This window comes from Mus caroli, unplaced genomic scaffold (assembly GCF_978045245.1).
Source record: "Mus caroli unplaced genomic scaffold, Mus_caroli_1 scaffold_13, whole genome shotgun sequence".
Taxonomy (NCBI): domain Eukaryota; kingdom Metazoa; phylum Chordata; class Mammalia; order Rodentia; family Muridae; genus Mus; species Mus caroli.
This window is the reverse complement of record NW_028227268.1, coordinates 2,127,135-2,148,200: the sequence shown is the minus strand read 5'-3', so window position 1 is coordinate 2,148,200 and position 21,066 is coordinate 2,127,135. Positions and strand designations below refer to the sequence as shown.

The following is a 21,066-nucleotide window of genomic DNA, read 5'->3' as shown; positions in this document are numbered from 1 at the left end:
AGAAAGCTGTGGCCACTGCTCTGAAAATCAATCCTAGAACATCACGGTCTTTTATTACTTCTAGTCTAGACATGAAAATAGATCCTTGGCCCTTCTAGAGCTTAGCAAGTAGCAAGTTGCAGGCCAGGCCCAGTTCCTGCCTCTGCTTTGAGTCCTTACCTCAGTCCCATGGGCCCTGATCCCTGTGTGAGGGTGGCAGGTTGTATTTTGGAGATGTTAAGACAGGGCAGTTGATTTGGCAAGGAGACAGGGAGAATCACTCCTGGCAAACCAGGGCTGATGTGAAATCAAGAGGTAATTTGTAACCACAGCTTCGCTTTCCACTAAGACAACTGTGCCTCCCATCCCAGTCAGAGGGTGGTAAAGTTTAGAGTTGTGTTCTCTGCTACACAGTGTCACACAGAACTCAACATCCACTGTCAGCCCAGTCACTGAGATAGGCTTTAAACTACACAGTAATATTTACAAGTGTCTCCCTTTCTCCATGTCCTGCACATTGTTAGACTTTTCTGGTAGTGTTCTGTGGGTTCCTGATTCTAAAGGACTCCCCAGAGGATTCTGTATCTGCCACCCCAGCCCATGAGGCCACAGGGGCTTTAGGACTCCACCTGTGACTACCTACTCTGTTCAGTGTGTGCTGAGTTTGGTCGGTAAGCTGAGGGAGGGAGGGAGGGAGGGCCAGTAGAGCCCTCATTAGTCATGCACCAGCCCCTCCCCTGTCTGCTACAGTTACTCTCTCCCATCCCCTTCCCCAGTGTGACGTCAGTTCGTCAGTCCTACATCTGAGTAACATGGTTCACCAGAAGCTTCGAGATCCCTTACAGCTTGGTGCCACGTGGCAACTGAGCTTTGCAGGAAGCTGTTTCCTATGCGGTGTGTCACTCCCCAGGAGGATGCCCGAGAGTACCAGAGGTAGCCGTGTGAGCACTTGCTGTCTCTTAGAGAGGAGCTGCCAACTCCATCTGAGTGGCCAGTTCCCTGTCTCTCAGGGGAAACTGAAAGCAGAGCATGTGACCCTGTCTCTATAGTACACTCAAAGCCACCTCCTTCTCCTCTCCTCTTAGCTGCTGCTTAGCAACTCCATACCTCAGAGCTGGAAATCAGATCTGAGGACATTTGGCCCAGAGAGATTCTAAGCTGATTGTACTAGTTTTCTTAGACTTTACTTGTAAATCTAGCCCAGTGTTTGGAACTGTAGAGTTTTAAGTTGAAATGTCAGTCCTCTACTTCTGAGCTGTAGCCACATGAGAGAGCACGGAGTGAGAAGGCTGCTTTCTTTGGATTTTCCTGCCACTGTGCAACCCAAGCTACATCCAGGTTTATCACGGGCCTAGGTCTCCTGGCACATGTGCCTTCCTGCTTACTGCTTCCTGGGCTCACTGGAGGCTTAGAACTACTGACATCGAGTCTCTGCAGTCCTGAGTTGTCGCCTTATAGAGATGCCTGTCTCCGCTGGACACATGGCTTAATGGTTAGGAGCTCTCTGTGCTCTTGCGGGAGATGTGGGTTCCGTTCTCAGCACCTCTGATGCATAACTCCAGGTCCAGGGATCCGATGTCTCCTTTGACTTCACTCAGTTCTTACATGCACTTGGTGCTCATACATACCCTCACACACACACACACCATTTTTTTAATTAAATAATTATTTTTTAAATTCCTGTCTTAAGACTTAGCCCCTCAGTGACAGGCAGTAATGCCTTACTCAGCTCAAAAGAGAAGCCCTGTATTCAGGAGCTGAGGTGCAGCTCTCTTGACCTCAGCACCCTCTTAGTAAGTGGATATACATAGCTGCCATGGCTCAGGCTTTGCCCTACACAACCCAGGATTAATGGAAGGGAAGTTGGATTCACTTCCCATCTATAGAAGAGCACGCAGGTTAGCAGTCATTAGAGAGTGGAAGAGCAGAGCTCAACAAGTCACAAAGTTCATGTAGAGAGGGCAGTGGCCACAGCTGTGCATCCCACATAAACTGTACATCTGGCAATGCTGCCGTCTAGGAACCTAGAACAGGGGAGGAAGTATGCGTGGGAAACTAGGTGGTATTCTCTAAACAACAAAGTTATCTGAGTGCAGACCATTTTTTAGCCTTTAGAAAGCCCTATCATCAAAAGATGAGACCTGCCTGCCAGGCATAGTGGTGTACCTTTAATCCCACCCAGCACATGGAAGACAGAAGCAGGTGGATATCTGTAAATTCAAAGGCAGCCTAATCTATATAGTGAGTCCCAGCTAGCCTTGATATACAGTGAGGTCTGTTTCAAAAAAGGGATGGGGGGGAATGAGACCTGTATGATAAAGCTTGTTTACTAAGAGAATTCTTTTTAACTTTGTGTGTTAGTGTGTATGTGTGTGTTTGTGTACGTGTGTCGGTGAGTGTGTTAGAGAGAGAGAGAGTGTGTGTGTGTGTGTGTGTGTGTGTGTGTGTGTGTGTGTGAATGCAGGTGTGCTATGCATGTGGTAGTAAGAGGAAATCAGTCCTCCCTTTCATGGTGTGGGTTCTGGGAATTGAGTTCAGTCGTCAGGCTTGATGGCAAGAGACTTAACTTGCTGAGCACTGGGAAGCTGCCTGCAGCCCCAGCTCTAAAGTTCTCCTTCCTGATAGCATGGGGTGCTCAGAAAATAAACTACCTCAAAAGCCACCATCACATGCACAGGGATGGAGCTACTTGCTACTAAAAGATCTCCTGTTTCTCTCTTGTAGGAGTTTCTTTTAATAGTGTTTACACTCAAATTTGGAGAGTCTTACTGCATCTGGCTGCTGATCCCTATCCAGATGTTTCTGATTTAGCCATGAAAGTCCTCAACAGCATTGCTTACAAGGTATGTGTATGAGAGATCATCACTGAAGTGCTCACAGTTTTGCTTCTGTGTGAATATTCAAATAAGGAGCTCCAGGGATATCCAGGCCTACACAACAACAGCTTAAAAAATAAACAACTTTAAGCAAGCGTTTTGAACTCAGAGCTTCGTAGTACATCGTAGTACATCCGAACTTCACTTGCATTGCAGCTTCAGACGCAAAGGTGTGATCTGTAGTGATTTATTCTTCTAATTCTCATGTCTTAAGTTAGCAAAGCATAGTCTCCTTTGGGGATAAGCACCTCCTCCCATTCCTTTTTATGAGAATTTAGCCTAATCCCAAGACTGAAGAGTGTCAGGCAGAAGTTCAAGAGACCTCCCCTGTACTCTACTCTGAAAATCCTATCCCCTCTCTGCCCCCACCTTTTCCCAGGGTCTTGATGGTTCTCTCACCCTTAAAGCATTGAGCTCCTGCTGGGTTCTCCTTCTGGGCTCTGTGGATGGTTACTGCTGGAAGCCACTTACCCCCATAAGCTGGGATAATTGTTTATGTTTCCCATCTGTAAAGGATCTAGCAGCCACTGTACATGTGGTTTCTGAAAACATTTGTTTGGTGTTTTTCTATTTGTTTACTAAGTTAGACAGTTCAGCTTTCATAAGTGGCACAAACTAGAATTCATATGAATAAAGCTTTTTATAACTTTTTCATAAAATTTTGAGTTTGCAAGAAAAGGGCCCGTGCCTAGTGTTCAGAGGGTCACTTAGGTGGTAAGGGCAGGATCAGTGGCTTTCCCAATCTAATCCTTGTTTATTCCTGGGAGGTATGGAGCCCTGCCCTCGTGCTGTCTGGCTGAAGCAGGGGTCCTTATAGCAGCCACATCTGCAGTTGATGGCCTATTTGCTGCTGCCAGCTCTTCACTGCAGATGTGTTCTGGGCGCCTAGTTCTGGCTCCTCCTTGGCTGATTGAAATGTCTCACTGGCTGCAGTTGCTACTTGTGCAGCCCTGGTAGTGTCACACGTGGTAGTAACAGCCTCCCTGCACTTTTAGATTCTGGGCTTTAGATTCAAGATGAAGCTACACTTCTGGGCATCCTACACATAGACTTGTTGGAACAGTGGAGATTTTGCTGTTTTTACTGCCCAGTAATCTTCCAGCTGAATGCCCGAGTGTTGCGTGTGCCCAGCCTGGGATAGCCCAGCCTTACTCTGTTCACCCCCTGTGGTACCAGGCACTGGCCCAGTGAAATCTAAAGGTTTTATTGTTTAATAAAAAAATTAAACAGTTATTACAGTTTGTATTTGTTGCACATTATGGTATGAGGCCAAAGGAAGGCAAGCAAAAGGAAAACAGGAAACAAGGTGTGTGTGTGTGCGTGCGTGCGTGCCCCCATGCCACAGCACTTGTGGAGATCAGAGGACAGGGGGAACTGAATTGCTTCTCCATTTCTATTATGTGGGTCCCTCAAGCTCGGGTCTTTAAAAAATTATTTCTAGTGTAATCGTCCTAACAGTTTATGTGGACATGAAGTCTCTGATGTTTAAAGTATGTAGGCAGTTCTGTCCCTTCATCACAGTTCCTGACACAAAGCACTCTGATGGCTTAGTCTTTGCCCTTGGAGGCACAAGGCAGCCTCCTGACGGCCATGCTTAACCCAGGCTGCACAGCTTAGGACTTGCACTGAGGGAGTTCTCACCTGGTTGGCTCAGCGTCTAGAGTATATTGGTCATGGCGAGTCAGGATACAGCTCTCTGTATTTATCTTTCAGTGCATTGATGTATTTGCCCTTACAGATACTGTGCCTGAATTATTTAACACTGTAATCCTGGTGCCTGATATTGAATTCATGACTATAAGTTCAGTGCTGCAAACACAGCCTTGGGTGTTAAACAGTATCTTTTTAAGAGCTTCAAGTGCACAGAGCAGTAGGGTGCAGCTTTGACCTAGACCTGGGCTTTGAGGTTGTATTTTATGAATGCAGCTCTGAGCTGGGAGGGTGCGTACTCTCCACTGTAAAGTAATGTGCCTCCTGCCATGGTAGCAAGCTACAGCCACCTGAGAAGCAGCTGAGCACTCTCAGGGCAGCAGTCCATAAGGATGCCTGAACTCCAGCAAAGGAACATTTGGCTGCTATGTCTGTTCTGCTTCAGTGGCAAATCCCAGTGTGCACATGCCAACAGCTGGAGGCACACCACAGCCAAGGTTTCAGAGACCAGCATGGGCTGCCCTTGGGAAGGGTTCATGTGTGTATGTGTGTGTGTGTGTGTGTGTTTAGAATAAGCACTGCTGACGAGTTCAGGAACATAAACATTATGGAAATTTTTTGTGAGTCATAATTTTAATTTTAAAAGATGCCTTATTTTCTCCTCTAGGAACTAAAGAGATTATATTTCACTTTATAAAGAAATGAACCTATTTTGCATTATTTAACTCTGAGGCCAAGTTTTTGTTCATCAGAGTCAAAACAGCCTTATTACTGTGAAATGCCCCCTAGAATTCTGCATCCAAATATGGAAGTTGCTACTAGCTATGTCTGAAAGAAGCCGCACTGCCTGACAGTGGCAGCCTGATCACACGTTTGTACTTTTCCTTCTGAAAGTGCAGAGAACAGCTCAGCTTCATGGAGCCTTCTGTGGTGCCATCAGCTGTTTTCTGCCCTCTCTTGGACTGAGAGTGGAGGAGGCAGAGCTCCAGATGTGGGTGCTGAGATCCAGCCACAGTGTGAGGGAGACGTACATGCAGTACATGCAGCCTCTGGATCTCACCTTCCCCACAGGCCTCGGAGACCAGGCACCCTGCAGGTCAGACAGTCCCCCTTAACCAGGGGGAGGCTCACACAGCCTAAGGAAAGGAAGACTCAGGTTGTCAGGCACATGTTCAAATGCTCCACTGAAGAAAAGGGCACTGGCTGGGGAGGTGGCCGTTGGTAGAATGCTTCCCTAGCGTCCACAAAACCACAGGCCCATCCCCAGAATCACAGAAAACTAGGAGTGGTTGTGCAAACCTGTAATCCCAACACTCAGGAAATGGAAGATGGAGGGTCAGAAGTTCAGGGTCATCTTCAGCTAGTGCGTGAGTTCAAGGCCAGCCTAAGATTAAATAAAGAAATGGCCCAAATGAAACTCCACACATTGTTCTATTAAGCATGTTACGGCTTAGCCTCTCAAGGGGGTGTAAGCAGGAGAACGCGAGTGTGAGGCTCTCCCTCCCTGTCCCCTGCTTCCCACTGTCAGTGAGTACTTGAGCACCACTTCCGAAATGCCCTACCCTCACCAGGTAGTGCCGATCCCAGACCAGCGAGGCTGGGTGGGGACATTCAGTGCCAGGTTTCTGAGGTCCCCTCCTGTGTTTGACTTTGACTCGTACAGAAGTCTGAATGTTCTTGTTGGAAACTTGTGAGAGTACTGAGCCCTGAGCATGAATGCCTTCCAGTGTGCCACCAGAAGTCACCAGCCCTCTTACAGGGCTCTGAACATGACAAATGATTCTTGTTGCGGAAGCTATGGGCAGAGAACACTTGCATGGTCTGGCAGGCCACTGCCAAGCTGGAAACCATGGGTCCTATGTCCAATTCTATTCCCTGAAGCACCCGTCCCTGTGTCCTGGGCAGGGAGAGCCCCTGAGTTCCTCAGAAACCTCCCTCCTAAAGCCTCTGTCCCCCATCACCTCCTGCTGCTGCTCCAGAGCTCCTGAGAAGGCAAAGTCTACAGCTAAACTCTTCTCCCTTGTAGACTTGAGGACTCATGGCTGTCAGGCTAGGGACAGGGGGATGCCCGTAGAGCAGCCTGGGAACTTCAAATGCCAAGCAAACGTTTGGGAAGCACGCACACTACTCTCACAGGTAGAATGCAGTGCATCGCTTAAGGACTGGTTCCAGCTTCATCTGCTACTTGTATTAGAATAAACTCGAGGGTTGTCTGGGAAAAGGAAGCTGTACGCATAAATGGTTTGTGTCTGATTGTGACATTGTAGGGGTGGTGTTCCAGGTAGTGACTGAGTGATTTAGAAATGTAAGAGGTCTGAACAGTGACCCCCCCCAGAGCAGAGCTCTTTCAACTGAAGGTTCCAGGGGGCTCACCTTCTCCCCTGAGCTCCTAGACGACACAACCTGCTGGTCCTGTGCTAATATAGGGGCCACTACATCACTAGGCCTTTGTGAAGCTGCCCCAGCTCTTTAAAGAGCAGAGAAGGTTCCTGCAAGCACACAGTCTGCTAGTTTTGAGAGAGAGGTCAGTAGCCACCCTGGCACAGGAGTATTGTTGACAGACACGTACTCAGCAGTCCTGCCCACACTCACCAAAGCACTGACCTCAGTGCTGCACCTCAGGCTGATGGGAGGCTCCTACACAAGAGCTCAGACCCTGCAAATGTTTGTGAACGGTGTGCACAGAACTTCCCACGGGGCTACGTTTAAAGAACTGATTGAACCTGCCTCTGAAATGTGGAAATTAAAAACAGGCCAGGTCATGTCTTCCCCTAGATTCTAAGTCCAGAGTGGCCACCTAGGACTCTGGTGAAGCTGGCTGCCCAGACAGCAGGCCAGACCTGCCCTCCAATCTGCCTCACCCCACTTTACCAGTTTGCCCTTTTCCCTAGTCATCTTCTTCCCTGGAAATGAATGTGTGCATCCTCATAGTGTGTGAGCATGAAGGGAAGAGCGTGCGCGCGCGTGCGTGTGTGTGTGTGTGTGTGTGTGTGTGTGTGTGTGTGTGTGTGTGTGTGTGACAAGAGTGATGCTCTTTATCTGGTTCTGGGGGTGGAGCCCAGGATCTGTCAGATACTAATTCTGTACTCAGTCATCAAGCCACACCCAACCCAGTGAGTTAATCTGTCGGGGGTGGTTTGCTCTGGGGTAAGTGAGGTTCCCATGCGCTACCTCTCCTGCCTCCTTGGTTTTCATGAACCCCTTTGAGGAATACAGGACGTTTGTGACTGACCAGCAGCCACAGTTCTGGGCTGTCTGGTGATGTAACACTCCAGACAGACAACAGCGTTTCCTGACCCCTCAGTACACCTGCCTGAGCTGCAGCTGCCTCCCCCAAGACAGAGCCAGTCTGGGCCCCTGAAAGGGCCACCTCATGGCTCTCAGATGAGAGGAAGACAGTACTGAGGACTATCCCCAGGTGGCCTTGAAGCAGGGGAGGAGCCTTGAACACCTCATGTTTCAGCTGCTAGAGCTTCTGCCGAGATAACTCCCCAGCCTGAGCCTCATAGGCTGTGATGAATGAAAGAGCAATCCCTTGTCCTCTGTCACCCCTGGGAGTGTCTCACTGAGGGCTTCTGACCTCTCTTGTCATTCTTCCTTTGCTCTCTTAGGCCACAGTGAACGCCCGACCCCAGCGAATCCTCGACACATCCTCTCTCACACAGTCGGCCCCAGCCAGCCCAACCAACAAGGGCATGCACATGCACCAGGTGGGGTAAGTGGCCTGCCAAGCCCCTCCGCCCCTGTGCTGGGTCCCCAATGCCACCGCCCTGCCAAGCCTTGCTTTCCTCTCTTTCCCTTCTAACATTTCCCCCTCTCCATCTCTTTCCCTTTGTCCTTTCTCCCTAGACACACAAGTACATGCGGATGTGTGTGCGCTCCAGGCCCCTTTCTAGATGTCTTCCCTATCCCAGGAACACTTCATTTGCATATCATTAATCAGGAAAAGTTGAATGAAGCCTTATTTCTATGACCTTTGGGATTTTTTTTCCCAGAGGCCCTAGGTTCTCTATGTAGGTGTGCAACAGGATGTGCTAGACAGTTGCTGCTCAGGAAGCAGTATGACTAGCCCAACTGTGACTGCGCACCCCAGCTCTATGTGACTAGCCTGAGGCGACTGGGCACACCAGCTCTAGATTGTGTTATCTTGTCCTCATAAACACTTGCCAGAGCACATCCAGCAAGGACAGTCCTCACTCAGCTTTGGCAAGTGGCAGGCCAGGCAGTTGAACATTCCCCGAGGTGACATTATCAAGGGAGAGAGCCTGGATCCTCATCACTACAGAGTAATCCTCAGTAAAACATGCTGTCTGCTCTTCTCTCAACTGCAGAGGCTCCCCGCCAGCATCTAGCACCAGCAGCTGCAGCCTGACCAATGATGTGGCCAAGCAGACTGTCAGCCGTGACCTGCCCTCCAGCCGCCAGGGTACTGCCGGCCCCACAGGGACACAGTACACCCCTCATTCCCACCAGTTCCCTCGGACACGAAAGATGTTTGACAAAGGCCCTGATCAGGTACAAAGGCCTGAGCTCTGTTGCAGCCCTTGTGCCCCGTAAGCGCTCAGTGTCAGAACAGCGTGCTGGGGACTTTGCTTTCCTGACATTCAGCATGGTACCTTAGTTTAGGGTCATTCTGCTCCCCACAACCCTGTGCCAGCCATTGCCTTCAAGACCCTTGGAGACACAGTGGCACCCAGGTCCAGCACCACTCTGTCTGCAGGTCTAGTCTCCATGCAGTACCTCCTCCCTAGGTTGGCTCATCTTGGCCCCTCTGTGAGTCCCAGTTAGCACGTGGAGTTAACTCGCTTCTTCCCCTTCTTAGACAAATAGCATCTGTCTCCACTTGATGTAGCTGCTGCTCTTCAGGGTTCGTTGTGAATGGCTTGTTTGGTTTTCCTATAAACATTTGATTATTCTATACAAGCAGGCACACTCCCTGCTTTTAACTAAGCTGTCAGAACAGTTTAGGAGAGAGGAATGTGCTCTGAGAGGCACAGAGATGGCACATCCTGTCAGCCAGTGCACAGTGGAGAGGGGTGCTCAGGATGTCCCAGCAGTAGAGACTAGGTTGTGTCATCTAAAAGGTAAAGGAGGAACTGCAGCTTAGAGCAGTAACACACACCTGGAATCCCACTACTCAAAATGCAGGCCAGAAGATCTGGTGTTCTTTCTGTATGACAAGTGAGACTGAATCCAAAGAAATGTAGGCACAGCTCCCTTGTAGGTTAACTGTAGAGCAGAATCACAATGTTAGTGGCTAGCAGGCCATGTGGCAGCCATTGATATCCCCACCCCTGCCCTGGGCAGCTCCAATGACTCTTAAGCACCTTGACAGCCAGTAAGTTCCGAGTACAGTCAGCATCCTGGTTGACCCCTGACATACTGGGAACAGGTGCAGAGGACTGTGGTCTAGGGGAGCCATGCACCAAGTAGAGGGTCTATGCAACCTTCCCCACATCAGAATTCTCAAATGGAGCCAAAGCCACTGCTTCCAGGAGGCCAGTGAGCCCATCTCCCACTATGACCCCTGAGAGTGGGAGGCCCTCAACTGCCAACATGCAGTCTAGGCCATTTCTTTAGCCCTGGGCTAAGCACAGGGCACTGGCAGAGGGCATGGAAGGAGAAGACGGCTGACCCTGGTGGCCAGGGCCTCCCTGTTCCCGTAGTGGAGAAGAGTAAAGGACAGTCATTTGAGCCTCATTTGAGCTCTGACTCACCTGCACTTGGCTGTGCCTTTGCCATTGTTTTCTGTGGCTGATGAAGGACAACCTGTGCTGGTTAGCAAGGACCTGGCACAGGCACATAAGCCAAGCACACAGGCCCGCCTGCCCATATGGCTCAGGTAATAGGAGTCAGCGAGACTGGGCTGGCCATGGGGAACAGCAAGGCAGACCCAAGGTCCTCAAGAGTACTAGGCAAGCACTCATCCACTGAGCCACACCCAGCCTTGACCCTGCTTCTCAGTCAGCACCCAGCCCTGCCCAGGAGCTTCAGACTGCAGCGAGAAGTGTTCACCTGGCACGGGGTTGTTCACTGTCACTTTCTCAAGTAAAACAAGTAGAGGATGCCAGGCTTACGGTCATGAGCATACAGTCCCAGCACTCAGGAGCCTGAGGAGCAAGACCAGGATTCCAAGCCAGCCTAGGCTATGTAGTGAGACCGTTTCTCAAAAACTAAAGTCAGTACAGGAACAATGAGCCTAAAGTGTTTTCTCCTGATTCTGCTCTCTCTCAAGACCACAGATGATGCAGATGATGCTGCCGGACACAAGAGCTTCATTTGTGCCTCTATGCAGACAGGGTTCTGTGACTGGAGTGCCCGCTACTTTGCCCAACCAGTCATGAAGGTGAGTGCTTAGTCCTGCACAGCCTCGGTGCCCCCGGAAGCTGGCGTCCTCTTGCGGCTTTCTCAATGCCACGTGCCCTTGCTGCTGCTTCTTATTCCTTGTTCCTCAGACTCCCTAGTGACACTAAGCCCATCCTATCCCTGTCTTTGGCTTGCTGAGCCCTGTTAGCCCAGCTGGAAGTCGTGACCTGAGCAGGTATCCTGGGATTTATGAACGGAGTTGGGGCTGTGCTCGTTATAGTCAGCCTCACCTTGGGTTCTGTGGCTCCTGTCATACTTTGCTTATTGTTGGAGGGTGACAGCAAACTGCTGTCATGGTGCAGGTGTCAACACCTAAGACCAAAGAGCCAAAGTCCTCCTGACTTCTCAAAGAAAGCACAGGCAAAGCCCTGCCATCTAGAACCTGCCAGCACTCCATGTCACCATGTTCTCACTGGCAGGGTCTAACTCTGTGCTGGAGTTAGAGTGAGAACATGAGTGTGAACCTCTCCCTCCCTGTCCTTGAGCCGTGCTTGGTGACTGAGTACTCTGGGACAATAGGGATCTGCAAACCTGTCTTCTGGTTCTTGCTCTGCTGTAGCTCTCTTGATACCAAGCATGGAGGGTAGGATTGTAAAGAAATCAGCCTGCAAATCTTCCAGGTGTGGAAGTCAAGCTGTAGGAACAAGACAAGGCCCATAGCTGCCCACTGCCCTTACTTCCCAGTGTCATGCTGTCCTCACAGAGGGGAACAACATGCCCTTCTGATTCTGGGACAGCAGTTAAGACAGGAAGTACATGGTCTGGACTTGTGCAGTGAGCAAGAGCTGCCCAGAACTCAGGGTGGGGGCACTCAGACACTGGGTAGAGCCATGTGGGCCAGCAGTTTACCAGCAGCGTGGCTTCCCAGGACAGTTTGTGCTATGGCAGGGGAAGTTAATATGTAGAATATAGAAACAGGCCACCTGCTTCCCTCTCACTGTGGTGGCAGTGACTGTCAGTAATAGTGACTCCCTGGGACACTAATGAGAAGCTTTCTTTGAAGACCTTGACAATTACTTGATCTCTGCCATCATTATGTGGTGACTCGGGGAAGGGCATGGGGGACTCAGAATGCATGGCCCTTAGACTTAAAACTGAAGCCAGTGTGTTCCCAAAGCACTGTCCTAGCGTGAGACACCATGGCTGAGTACAGGGCACTGGGTGAGCATCCTCAGATCTCAGACGCTGGCAACAATGGCTAGGCCTGATCCTGAGGAAGGATCTACTGTGAGGTGTGTACTGTGCTGGCTCCTCAGATCGGCATAGGCCAGTGCCTCCTTACTCTCCTGCAGTACATACGGCATGTAAGAGTTGCCACCACAGGAGTCAGGGACACAGACACTGCAGAGACAATGGCCAAGAAGAACCCCTAGGACAGTGGTTCTCAACCCATGCGAACCGCTGGGGGCTGATAGATCAGATATTTATATTATAACTCATAACAGCAGCAAGATTAAAGTTAGGAAGTAGCAACAAAAGTAAATTTGTGGCTGGGGGTCACTTCAATATGAGGAACTGTATTAAAAGGTCATAGCATTGGAAGGTTGAAAACCACTGCCCTGGGCCTATTGCCCCATACAGAAGTGGCAAGGAACATTTAACAAATAAGCAAACGTTTTCCTGGCGTGCTGATGAGCCTGTCGACGTCTCAGCGCTGTTTGGTTGCAGCCTGCAGTGACAGAGGGGAAGCAGGGCATGCTTTATCTTATTTGAAAGGCGCTTTAACCCTCATGGCATGTTGCTGTAATGGTGCATCAGGACCTTCTGCTGCTGGCCTGCATACAGGAGAAGTCAAAGTTGTAAGGCTATGGCTGCCTCTCAAGGAGTAAAGCGTGTCAGAGGCGTGTAAGGAACAAAAACAGCTTCAGAGAGGAAACGTGTCAGTGGTGTAGCAGGGATTGCCTCACGGTGCCACAGAATGCCTAATGAGGGGCACAGTCAGAAAGCAGAGACTGCTGGAGCTCACCTCACTTTCCCCTTTGCCTTAGTCCAGGATCCCAGGCGTGAAATCCCTACATCTAAGGTGGGTCTTCCCACCTCAGCTAACCTAGTCCAGATAATCCGTTCTAGTCATGCCACAGCTTTGTTTCCATGGAGATCTTGAATTCCATCAGGTTGACAGGATTAGCCATCACTGGCAGCAGTGAGCACCTAATGGTTAGGACTGAGTGTACAGAGCTCATGGCCAGATTCCATACAGGTCTATAGGACCCATGGAAGCCCTCTTCCTGTGCAAGACTCCACAGCTCAGTATCTGCTGTGTGACCCACAAAACAATGTTAGTGACAGCCTGTCCTGTGCTTAGAGGAAAAAAATACATTGAATTTAGTTTTGAATAGGAATGTTTTTCTTCTCTGAGTTGGAAAATGTCAAACACTGATTCTGTCCAGAACTTGCCTCCTAAAGGAGAGAAGAATGCAAACATCTAAAGATGCTGTTATAGTAGGGAATTGCCATGATGCCAGAGGGTGACTTGGCAATGCTGTCAGACTGTGTCTATCCCCAAGACCAGTGGCCCTTCTGAGGAGGGCATTCCTACAGTCACTAAATGTATGTTGCTAGTCCAAAGGTGTGTCATGTAACACTGTTTATAATACTTAAGAATTGCAAACCAAAACAGAACATTAATTAAGAACATTCATTTAAAATGCCACATCCATAGACTGGGTGGCACCATACAGACATTAAAGAGTCTGTGTTCTCTCTGGACACCATGAACAGAAAGTCCCAGCATGTCGGAGCACAGCCCTGCTCCTCAACCCAAGGCTTAAGGCACTTGCTGTGCAGCCCCTGCCCTTGGATAATTATGCACATCCATGAATCTGGCTCCGAGCACATTATTAAGTCAGAAAATGGGAATTGTGAGGCTAAATGAACTCACCATAATACACACAGCTTCAGCTTGATTTTGCTACATTTGCTCAAGGTGCTGCAAGGCCACTCTTGTACCTCACGCATGAGTTCTGAGTCTGTGTAGAAGCAGGAAGCCCTAGGCTGATTCTGTTGTCCTGCTGTGTAAAGCTGGAAAGGCATCACTGCACCCCAGAAGTGAGTGAGTGTGGCATAGGATGGAGTCCTGACTGCTCTTGACTCTGCAGCGGGAGGGCTGAAAGGACAGGAAGGCACCTCTGTCAGACAGGGTTGAACGCATCAGGGAGAACTCCTTTATGTAACCATGGGTCTCCAGAGACTGAGTGGAGAGGACCCACCCTCAGGACCTCTCTATACAGCTGCTCTGCACTGCCTGTGTGTGTGTATGTGACATGGCCTGTAAGACATAGTAAGAAGACCAATATCAGAGATAGGAGCTTGGCAGAGAGGAGCAACACACACACTCTTTCTCAAGGACACACCTCACAAGCTCACCGTGGAAAGGGAGCAGGTGCTGCTATCTCCAGACACTGGAAGAACCGCCCAACTCAAGAGTGAGAGACACTCCTTCCCAGAGCCAGAAACGTCACTGATCCAGACTCATAAAGGAGAGGGAACAGTCACCACACAGTCCACCCTTAGAGCCTGAGACACAGGCCCTGCTTACAGCTCTGCAACAGAGATCTTCCTCCTTTTTTTTTTTTTTTTTTTGGTTTTTCAAGACAGGGTTTCTCTGTGTAGCCCTGACTGTCCTGAAACTCACGTTGTAGACCAGGCTTGGCCTCCAACTCAGAGATTCCCCTGCCTCTGCCTCCCCAGTGCTGGGATTAAAGGCATGTGCCACCACGCCCGGCAGCAGAGATCTTCCTGATCACCAACAGGTCAGCTGGCCCCAGCAGGAGGCTCAGCAGCTGACCTCTGACCAGAGGAGGAAAGACACAGAAGCCCTGAGGTACCAACAGGAGGGCATAAAGTGAGCCCAGCTCAGCTCCACACATCAGCCATAAGAGACCAAGCTGTTTGCCTTGCTCTCTGCCATTCTGCACATTAAATGTGGGATTCATTTAAAAACTATAAAAAGTCCAAAATTGTCAGGTAGGCACTGTCAAGAGACAGAGCCAGTCATAACAGTACTCAGGTCTGAGGCAGCCCAGATGTTGGAGCTAACAGAGATGGAGTGTGAATAACTGAGTAGACAAAAACCACACAACAAGACACATGGCTCATACTGTAGATCCCAGCAATTGGGAGGCAGACAGAGAGTATTGTCATGAGTTTGAGGCCAGCCTTGGCCATGTGATTAATTCCAAGATCTCCTGGCTACAGACTAAGACCTTATCATGAAAAATGAATTAAAATACTGAGACTAATGGAAAAAAAGTGGAGAGTGTGCATAAAGAGGAATTTCAACCAAATTGGAAAGTAAGGAAGGGCCCAGTGAGGTGGCTCAGTGTATAAGAGTGCTCACCACTAACCTGACAGCCTGACTTTGAGCCCCAAAACCTCATGATAGAAAGAGAACTGAGAGGCTGGAGAGATGGCTCAGCGGTTAAGAGCACCGACTGGTCTTCCAGAGGTCCTGAGCTCAATTCCCAGTAACCACATGGTGGCTCACACCATCTGTAATGGGATCTGATGCCCTCTTCTGGTGTGTCTGAAGACAGCGACAGTGTGCTCATATAATACACATACACACAATTTAAATAGAATGTTACTAGGCTGTGGTGAAACACACCTTTAATCTCAGCACAGGGAGGCAGAGACAGGTAGATCTCTGTGAGTTCAAGGCCAGCCCGATCTACTTAGTGAGACCCTGCTCAAAAGACAACAAGATCACATGTCAGTGGATCAGAAGACCTGCTGTTAAGGTGGTGGTGGTGTTCCTGAAAAAGATCTGTAGATTTCCAGCTCTTTCTCTTTGAAAACTGGCATGTTTGATGCTGGATCCCTATGGAAATGTAAAGAACAGAAGACAAGACATAAAAGAATAAAAAAGCAAGAAGGCTTACACTTCTGATTTCAAACTTCCATGTTGGTGCTAATTAAGGCTGTGTGATCTGGACATGAGGGGAGATGGGTAGCAAAGCATGCCTACCATCCCCACTGCGACCATAGACACAACTCAGAGACGGGCCCTTTACCCTGACTCCAGTCCTCTTGGCTGTTTAAAGAAAGACCCTTCATCTCCTCCAATCACTCACAAAACTTTGTAGTTTAAAATATTACATTATCAAACATGACTGCTAGTTTCCCTAGTTGTTACCATTTGATAGTGCTAGCATTGTATCGTCTCCAAAGGCTCATGCCCTGGGAGCCTTAGTTTCCAGCTAGTGGCACTAATTGGGAGTTGGTAAAACCTTGTGAGTTCTGGGAGGCACACTCTAGGAACCAGGTGGAGAGGCACCATCTCCAGCCTCTTCTTCCACCTCGATGTGAGAAGCACTGTTCTACCACATGCTTCCTGCCATGATGCCCTGCCTCGACACAGCTCAGGAGCAATGGATGAAGCCAGATGACCATGGGCCAAAACCTCTGACAATGTGGGCCAAAATAAACCATTCATGTGCAGTCTGGGCTGGCCTGGAACTCAGTATGTAGCTCCAGCTGCCCTCAAATTTGTAGCATTCACCAGCCTTAGCCTCCCAAGTGCCAGAAGACAGCCATGAGCAGTATTCCTGGGCTCACCTCTTCTGTCATGCTGTGCGTGTCAGGGTTTGGTCTCAGCAGCTGGAGTCTGACTGACACAATTGGCATTTCTGACAAAGCTTTAAAGAAGAAGGATTGAGTGTGGTACAGAAATAGAGGTGTGGACTCTTCAGTATGCTGTGTAAAGGCAGCACCACTTTGATACCAAAACCATGTGTCATCAGAGAACAGACTGCTATCCAGTGGACCCCAAGTCCTTCACACAGTATTAAGGAGGCAAAGCACGTGGACCACCCCATCCATAAGTCACTCAGCATTAAAGTCAGCCTCCTAAGTGAGAACAGGAGAATGAAGAAGACAGATGCCTGACAGCCCCACAGCCATTCATGACAAACTCAGCAAACTAGAGATAGAAACGAGCCTCATTTCCCTTGTGAAGGACACCCTCTGCTAAAGCAAGTTGAGTTGAGTAGGCTTGACGGACACAGGTGTGCTACAGAGCCACCTGCATCCCTGTAAAGAGCAGCTAGAAATTGAAGTGTTACATCAGTGGCATTTGCAAGAAATGCTTTGGTATAAAAAAAAAAAAAAATCCACGCCAGGCATGGTGGCGCACGCCTTTAATCCCAGCACTCGGGAGGCAGAGGCAGGTGGATTTCTGAGTTCGAGGCCAGCCTGGTCTAAAAAGTGAGTTCCAGGACAGACAGGGCTATACAGAGAAACCCTGTCTCGAAAAACCAAAAAAAAAAAAAAAAATCCTGGAAATTCTGCTACTGTAAAATAAATGGGAGAGGCCATGTTCACAGGTGGGAATGCTCAGTGGCAGCAGGGGCTGGGCCTCCCTAGGGGACACCTCCCTAGTGGACACTTAAACCAGTTCAGCCCCATCCAAGTCCCAGGAACACTGTTTGGCACAACAAACTGACCAGCATGAAATGGGGAGAAAAGCAATAGAGTTGCAACAACAGAGCTCCAGGGCTCACACCATCCTATTTCAGGATGTCCAAGTCAGTAATCAGGATCTGTGTGGAGCTGGAGCACGGACAGACACACAGATCAGGAGGGTGAAACAGAGGACCCAGAGATGGAGCTACACAGGCAGGTAGGTTCCATTGATTTTTTCAGCAAAGGTCTGAAACAGCCCAATCAGCAGAGACATTTCAAAGACATAGCCTTGATCCCCGCTCACACCTTATCAACAAGCAGCAGAGTGATTTGTAGCCCTACCTGTGAAACCCCAAACTATATCATTTTGAGTGAGATAGAGCCTTTAATAAGGTACAAACGCATAAGCCATGCAAGAGAACAGCTCACGTGACCATCCTCAGCTACACAGTATGTTTGAACCCAGGCTGGGATACACAAACCCTGTGTCTTAGTTTAGGTTTTTAGTGCTGCTATGAAACAGCACCAATGCAACTTGGAGTGGAAAGGGTTTATTCAACTTACACTTAGACATCCCAGTTCACCATCAAAGGAAGTCAGAACAGGAACTCGCACAGGGCAGGAACCTGGAGTCAGGAGCTGGTGTGCTGCTTCACTCGGCCTGCCTTCTTATAGACCACAAGACCACCATCCTGGGGATGCCACCACACACAGTGGGCGGGGCCTTCCCATCAATCACTAATTAAGAAAATGACCTACAAGCCGGGCGTGGTGGCACACACATTTAATCCCAGCACTCGGGAGGCAGAGGCAGGAGGATTTCTGAGTTCAAGGCCAGCCTGGTTTACAGAGTGAGTTCCAGGACAGCCAGGGCTACACAGAAAAACCCTGTCTCGAAAAACCAAAAAAAGAAAATAACCTACAGGCTTGCCTACAGCCCAATCTGGTTTGGTTTTGGTTTTTTGTTTTTGTTTTTGTTTTTTTTAGTTATTTTTCTCAATTGAGGTATCTCCTCTCAGATGACGCTAGCTTCTATCAAGTTGACATAAAACTAGCCAGCCGAGGCCAGCCTGGTCTACAGAGTGAGTTCCAGGACAGCCAGGGCTACACAGAGAAACCCTGTCTTGGAAAAAAAAAAAAAAAAAACAGAAAAAAAAAAATGTGTTTTGAGCCGGGCCTGGTGGCGCACGCCTTTGATCCCAGCACTCGGGAGGCAGAGGCAGGCGGATTTCTGAGTTCAAGGCCAGCCTGATCTACAAAGTGAGTTCCAAGACAGCCAGGGCTACACAGAGAAACCCTGTCTCGAAAAAACAAAAAACAAAACAAAACAAAACAAAAAAAAAAACAAAGCCTGGTCTACAGAGTGAGTTCCAGGACAGCCAGGGCTATACAGAGAAACCCTGTCTCGAAAAACCAAAAAAAAAAAAAAACCTAGCCAGCACACCCTTGTTCTATGAATAAAGGCTACCAAGCCAGATGACCTGAGTTCAGTCCTACGTGATGAGAAGAGAGAACCAACTCTTGCAAGGTGTCCTCTGACTTCCACATGTGCACCGTGGCACATATATATGAGTGTATATATATATATATATATATATATATGTGTGTGTGTGTGTGTGTGTATATACATATACACATATATATACATATACACATATATATGAGTGTGTATATATATATATATATACACTCATACACTAAAATAAATGTTTAAAAAAAATAATAAAAATGGGGGAGGTAAGGGGTGGAGGCTGGCATGAAGCTCATGGAGATCTGACTGCCTCTGCTCTCATGGTGCTGGGATCAAGGGAGTGCACCAGCACACTTGATTAACTTCATTTTCTTAATGAAAACTCCTCCTCCTCCAAGATTTATTTTATGTCTGTGAGCACACTGTAGCAGTTAAGAGCACTGACTGCTCTTCCAAAGATCCTGAGTTCAATTCCTAGCAACCACATGGTGGCTCACTACCATCTGTAATGGGATTTGATGCCCTCTTCTGGTGTGTCCAAAGACAGCTACAGTGTGCTCACATAAATAAAATAAATCTTGGAGGAGGAGGAGGAGTTGCTTTTCGTTAAGAAAATGAAGTTAATCAAGTGTGCTGGTGCACTCCCTTGATCCCAGCACCATGAGAGCAGAGGCAGTCAGATCTCCATGAGCTTCAGGCCAGCCAGAGTTACATGGTGAGACCCTGTCTAAAGAAATGAAAATATGCAGACCTGGTGGTACATGACTATAATCCCAGTACTCAGGAATCAGGTAGGAAGATTCCAGAGTTCAGGGCAGCCTGGACTACACAGTGAGACCTTGTCTCAAATAAACAGAGGACTTGCACACATGCTTCGTAAGAAAAATGTAGCTGGCAGGTGAGCACACAGATGCTCAGCAGCATCTGTCAGGTCCGTGAGAGGTCACCACCCCTGCTTCAAATGATGGATCTGAAACTTGTCAGTCGCCAGTGCTGGCGAAGGACAGGAGCCTCTGAACAGCCAAGCTGCGCTCAGTAAGGGTAGAGGAGATGTGACATATACTCGGAGAGCCTGCACATGGAAGTCTGTCTTCACAGAGTGAGAAGGGCCATCATCACACTGTGCTGAGTGGAAGGTTCTTTATGACCTGTAGATGAGCTCCTCAGAACAGGCACAAGCCCAGGCTCAGAAAGCAGGCCGGTGTTTGCCAGACTGCTCTATCCAAATTGCTAACAGTTATGACTAAACATCTGCCTAATCCCAAAACCATACCTAAAGAGGGTGAACTGGCTGTATGTCAGTCAAATCAGCATGACTGTAGACAGAGGCCACTTTCTCCATTAGTGCTCAAGTCATCCCTAATGATCGTGCAAAGGGCACAGATGTACACACTGTAGGCTTGAACTCTCTGATTGGTGCTGCAGAGACCATTGCCCACCTGGCTGCCACCTGGAGAAAGGATGGGGGTAATGACAGTCTGTGAGAAGAAGAGCAGATCACCTGTCCTTAGCCCAAATGGCCAGTGTTGGCCCCTCCCTTGAGGTCCTCCCCAATTTTGTCTTTTCCCAAGCCTTTTTTCAATCTTGATAGTCACATTCCTTGACATACCATGCCTTCCCAAGGCACCAAAAGTAAGACAGAGCCCCCAAGGTCTTTGTGACCAGAAAAGGTCTGGGCCTCAGTTTTCCGCTCCCTCTCAGCTGCCTGTGCCTCCACTAGAGGCTTCAGCTGTAATTGGTCTTTCTAAAAAGCAAGAGGTACAGGATTGTCCTGTAGTATCCTAATCGTCTGACGTGGTTAAACAGCCCACATCTCTCTAGGAGCTCAGAAGGAGCTCAGAAGCCAGGCCTGGATGCTTATTTACTAAAAGGCACTATTTCTCAGACCAGATAGAAATGGGTGGAAAGAGAAAATGGGGCTAGGGGGTCTGAGCTGTTGTACAGACTCATCTAGCCCCTCCATCCCGAGAGCTGGTCACCCCCAGTGATGCCATGCCTGTGCCTTCTCACAGTGAACTCCCTGCCTCCCTTAGTGGGTCTTCCTCTGTACTTTCTGCTGCCTGTTCATCTGTGAGCCTGGTTCCAGTGCTGTCTATCACAAGTATAGCAGCTCTGCAAGAGAATACTCACCTCTACATGCTGGGTAAAGACACAACCGCACCCTCACCCCTCACTCTGTGAGACAGAGTCCAGAGCCAGGGTTCTGTCACCAGTGACAGCTCAAGTGCCAGACTGTCTGACACTCTCCAGGTTTCTATATGCCTGTGCCTCCCCCACTATCTCCTCAGGCCTTGACTGTCTCTGTTTTGTTGTCTTTGGAGC

The 21,066-nt window shown here is 48.9% G+C and overlaps 1 protein-coding gene across 1 annotated transcript in view; it reads left to right on the top strand.

Moving 5' to 3' along the window:
* Window positions 1-21,066, top strand: part of Rptor (regulatory associated protein of MTOR complex 1) — a 303,680-nt gene that overhangs the window by 266,656 nt on the left and 15,958 nt on the right. The window contains exons 21-24 of the mRNA XM_021175441.3: window positions 2,704-2,822; window positions 8,117-8,220; window positions 8,837-9,020; window positions 10,741-10,851. Coding sequence (XP_021031100.1) covers window positions 2,704-2,822; window positions 8,117-8,220; window positions 8,837-9,020; window positions 10,741-10,851 — 518 coding nt within the window. The remainder of the gene's footprint in view (window positions 1-2,703; window positions 2,823-8,116; window positions 8,221-8,836; window positions 9,021-10,740; window positions 10,852-21,066) is intronic.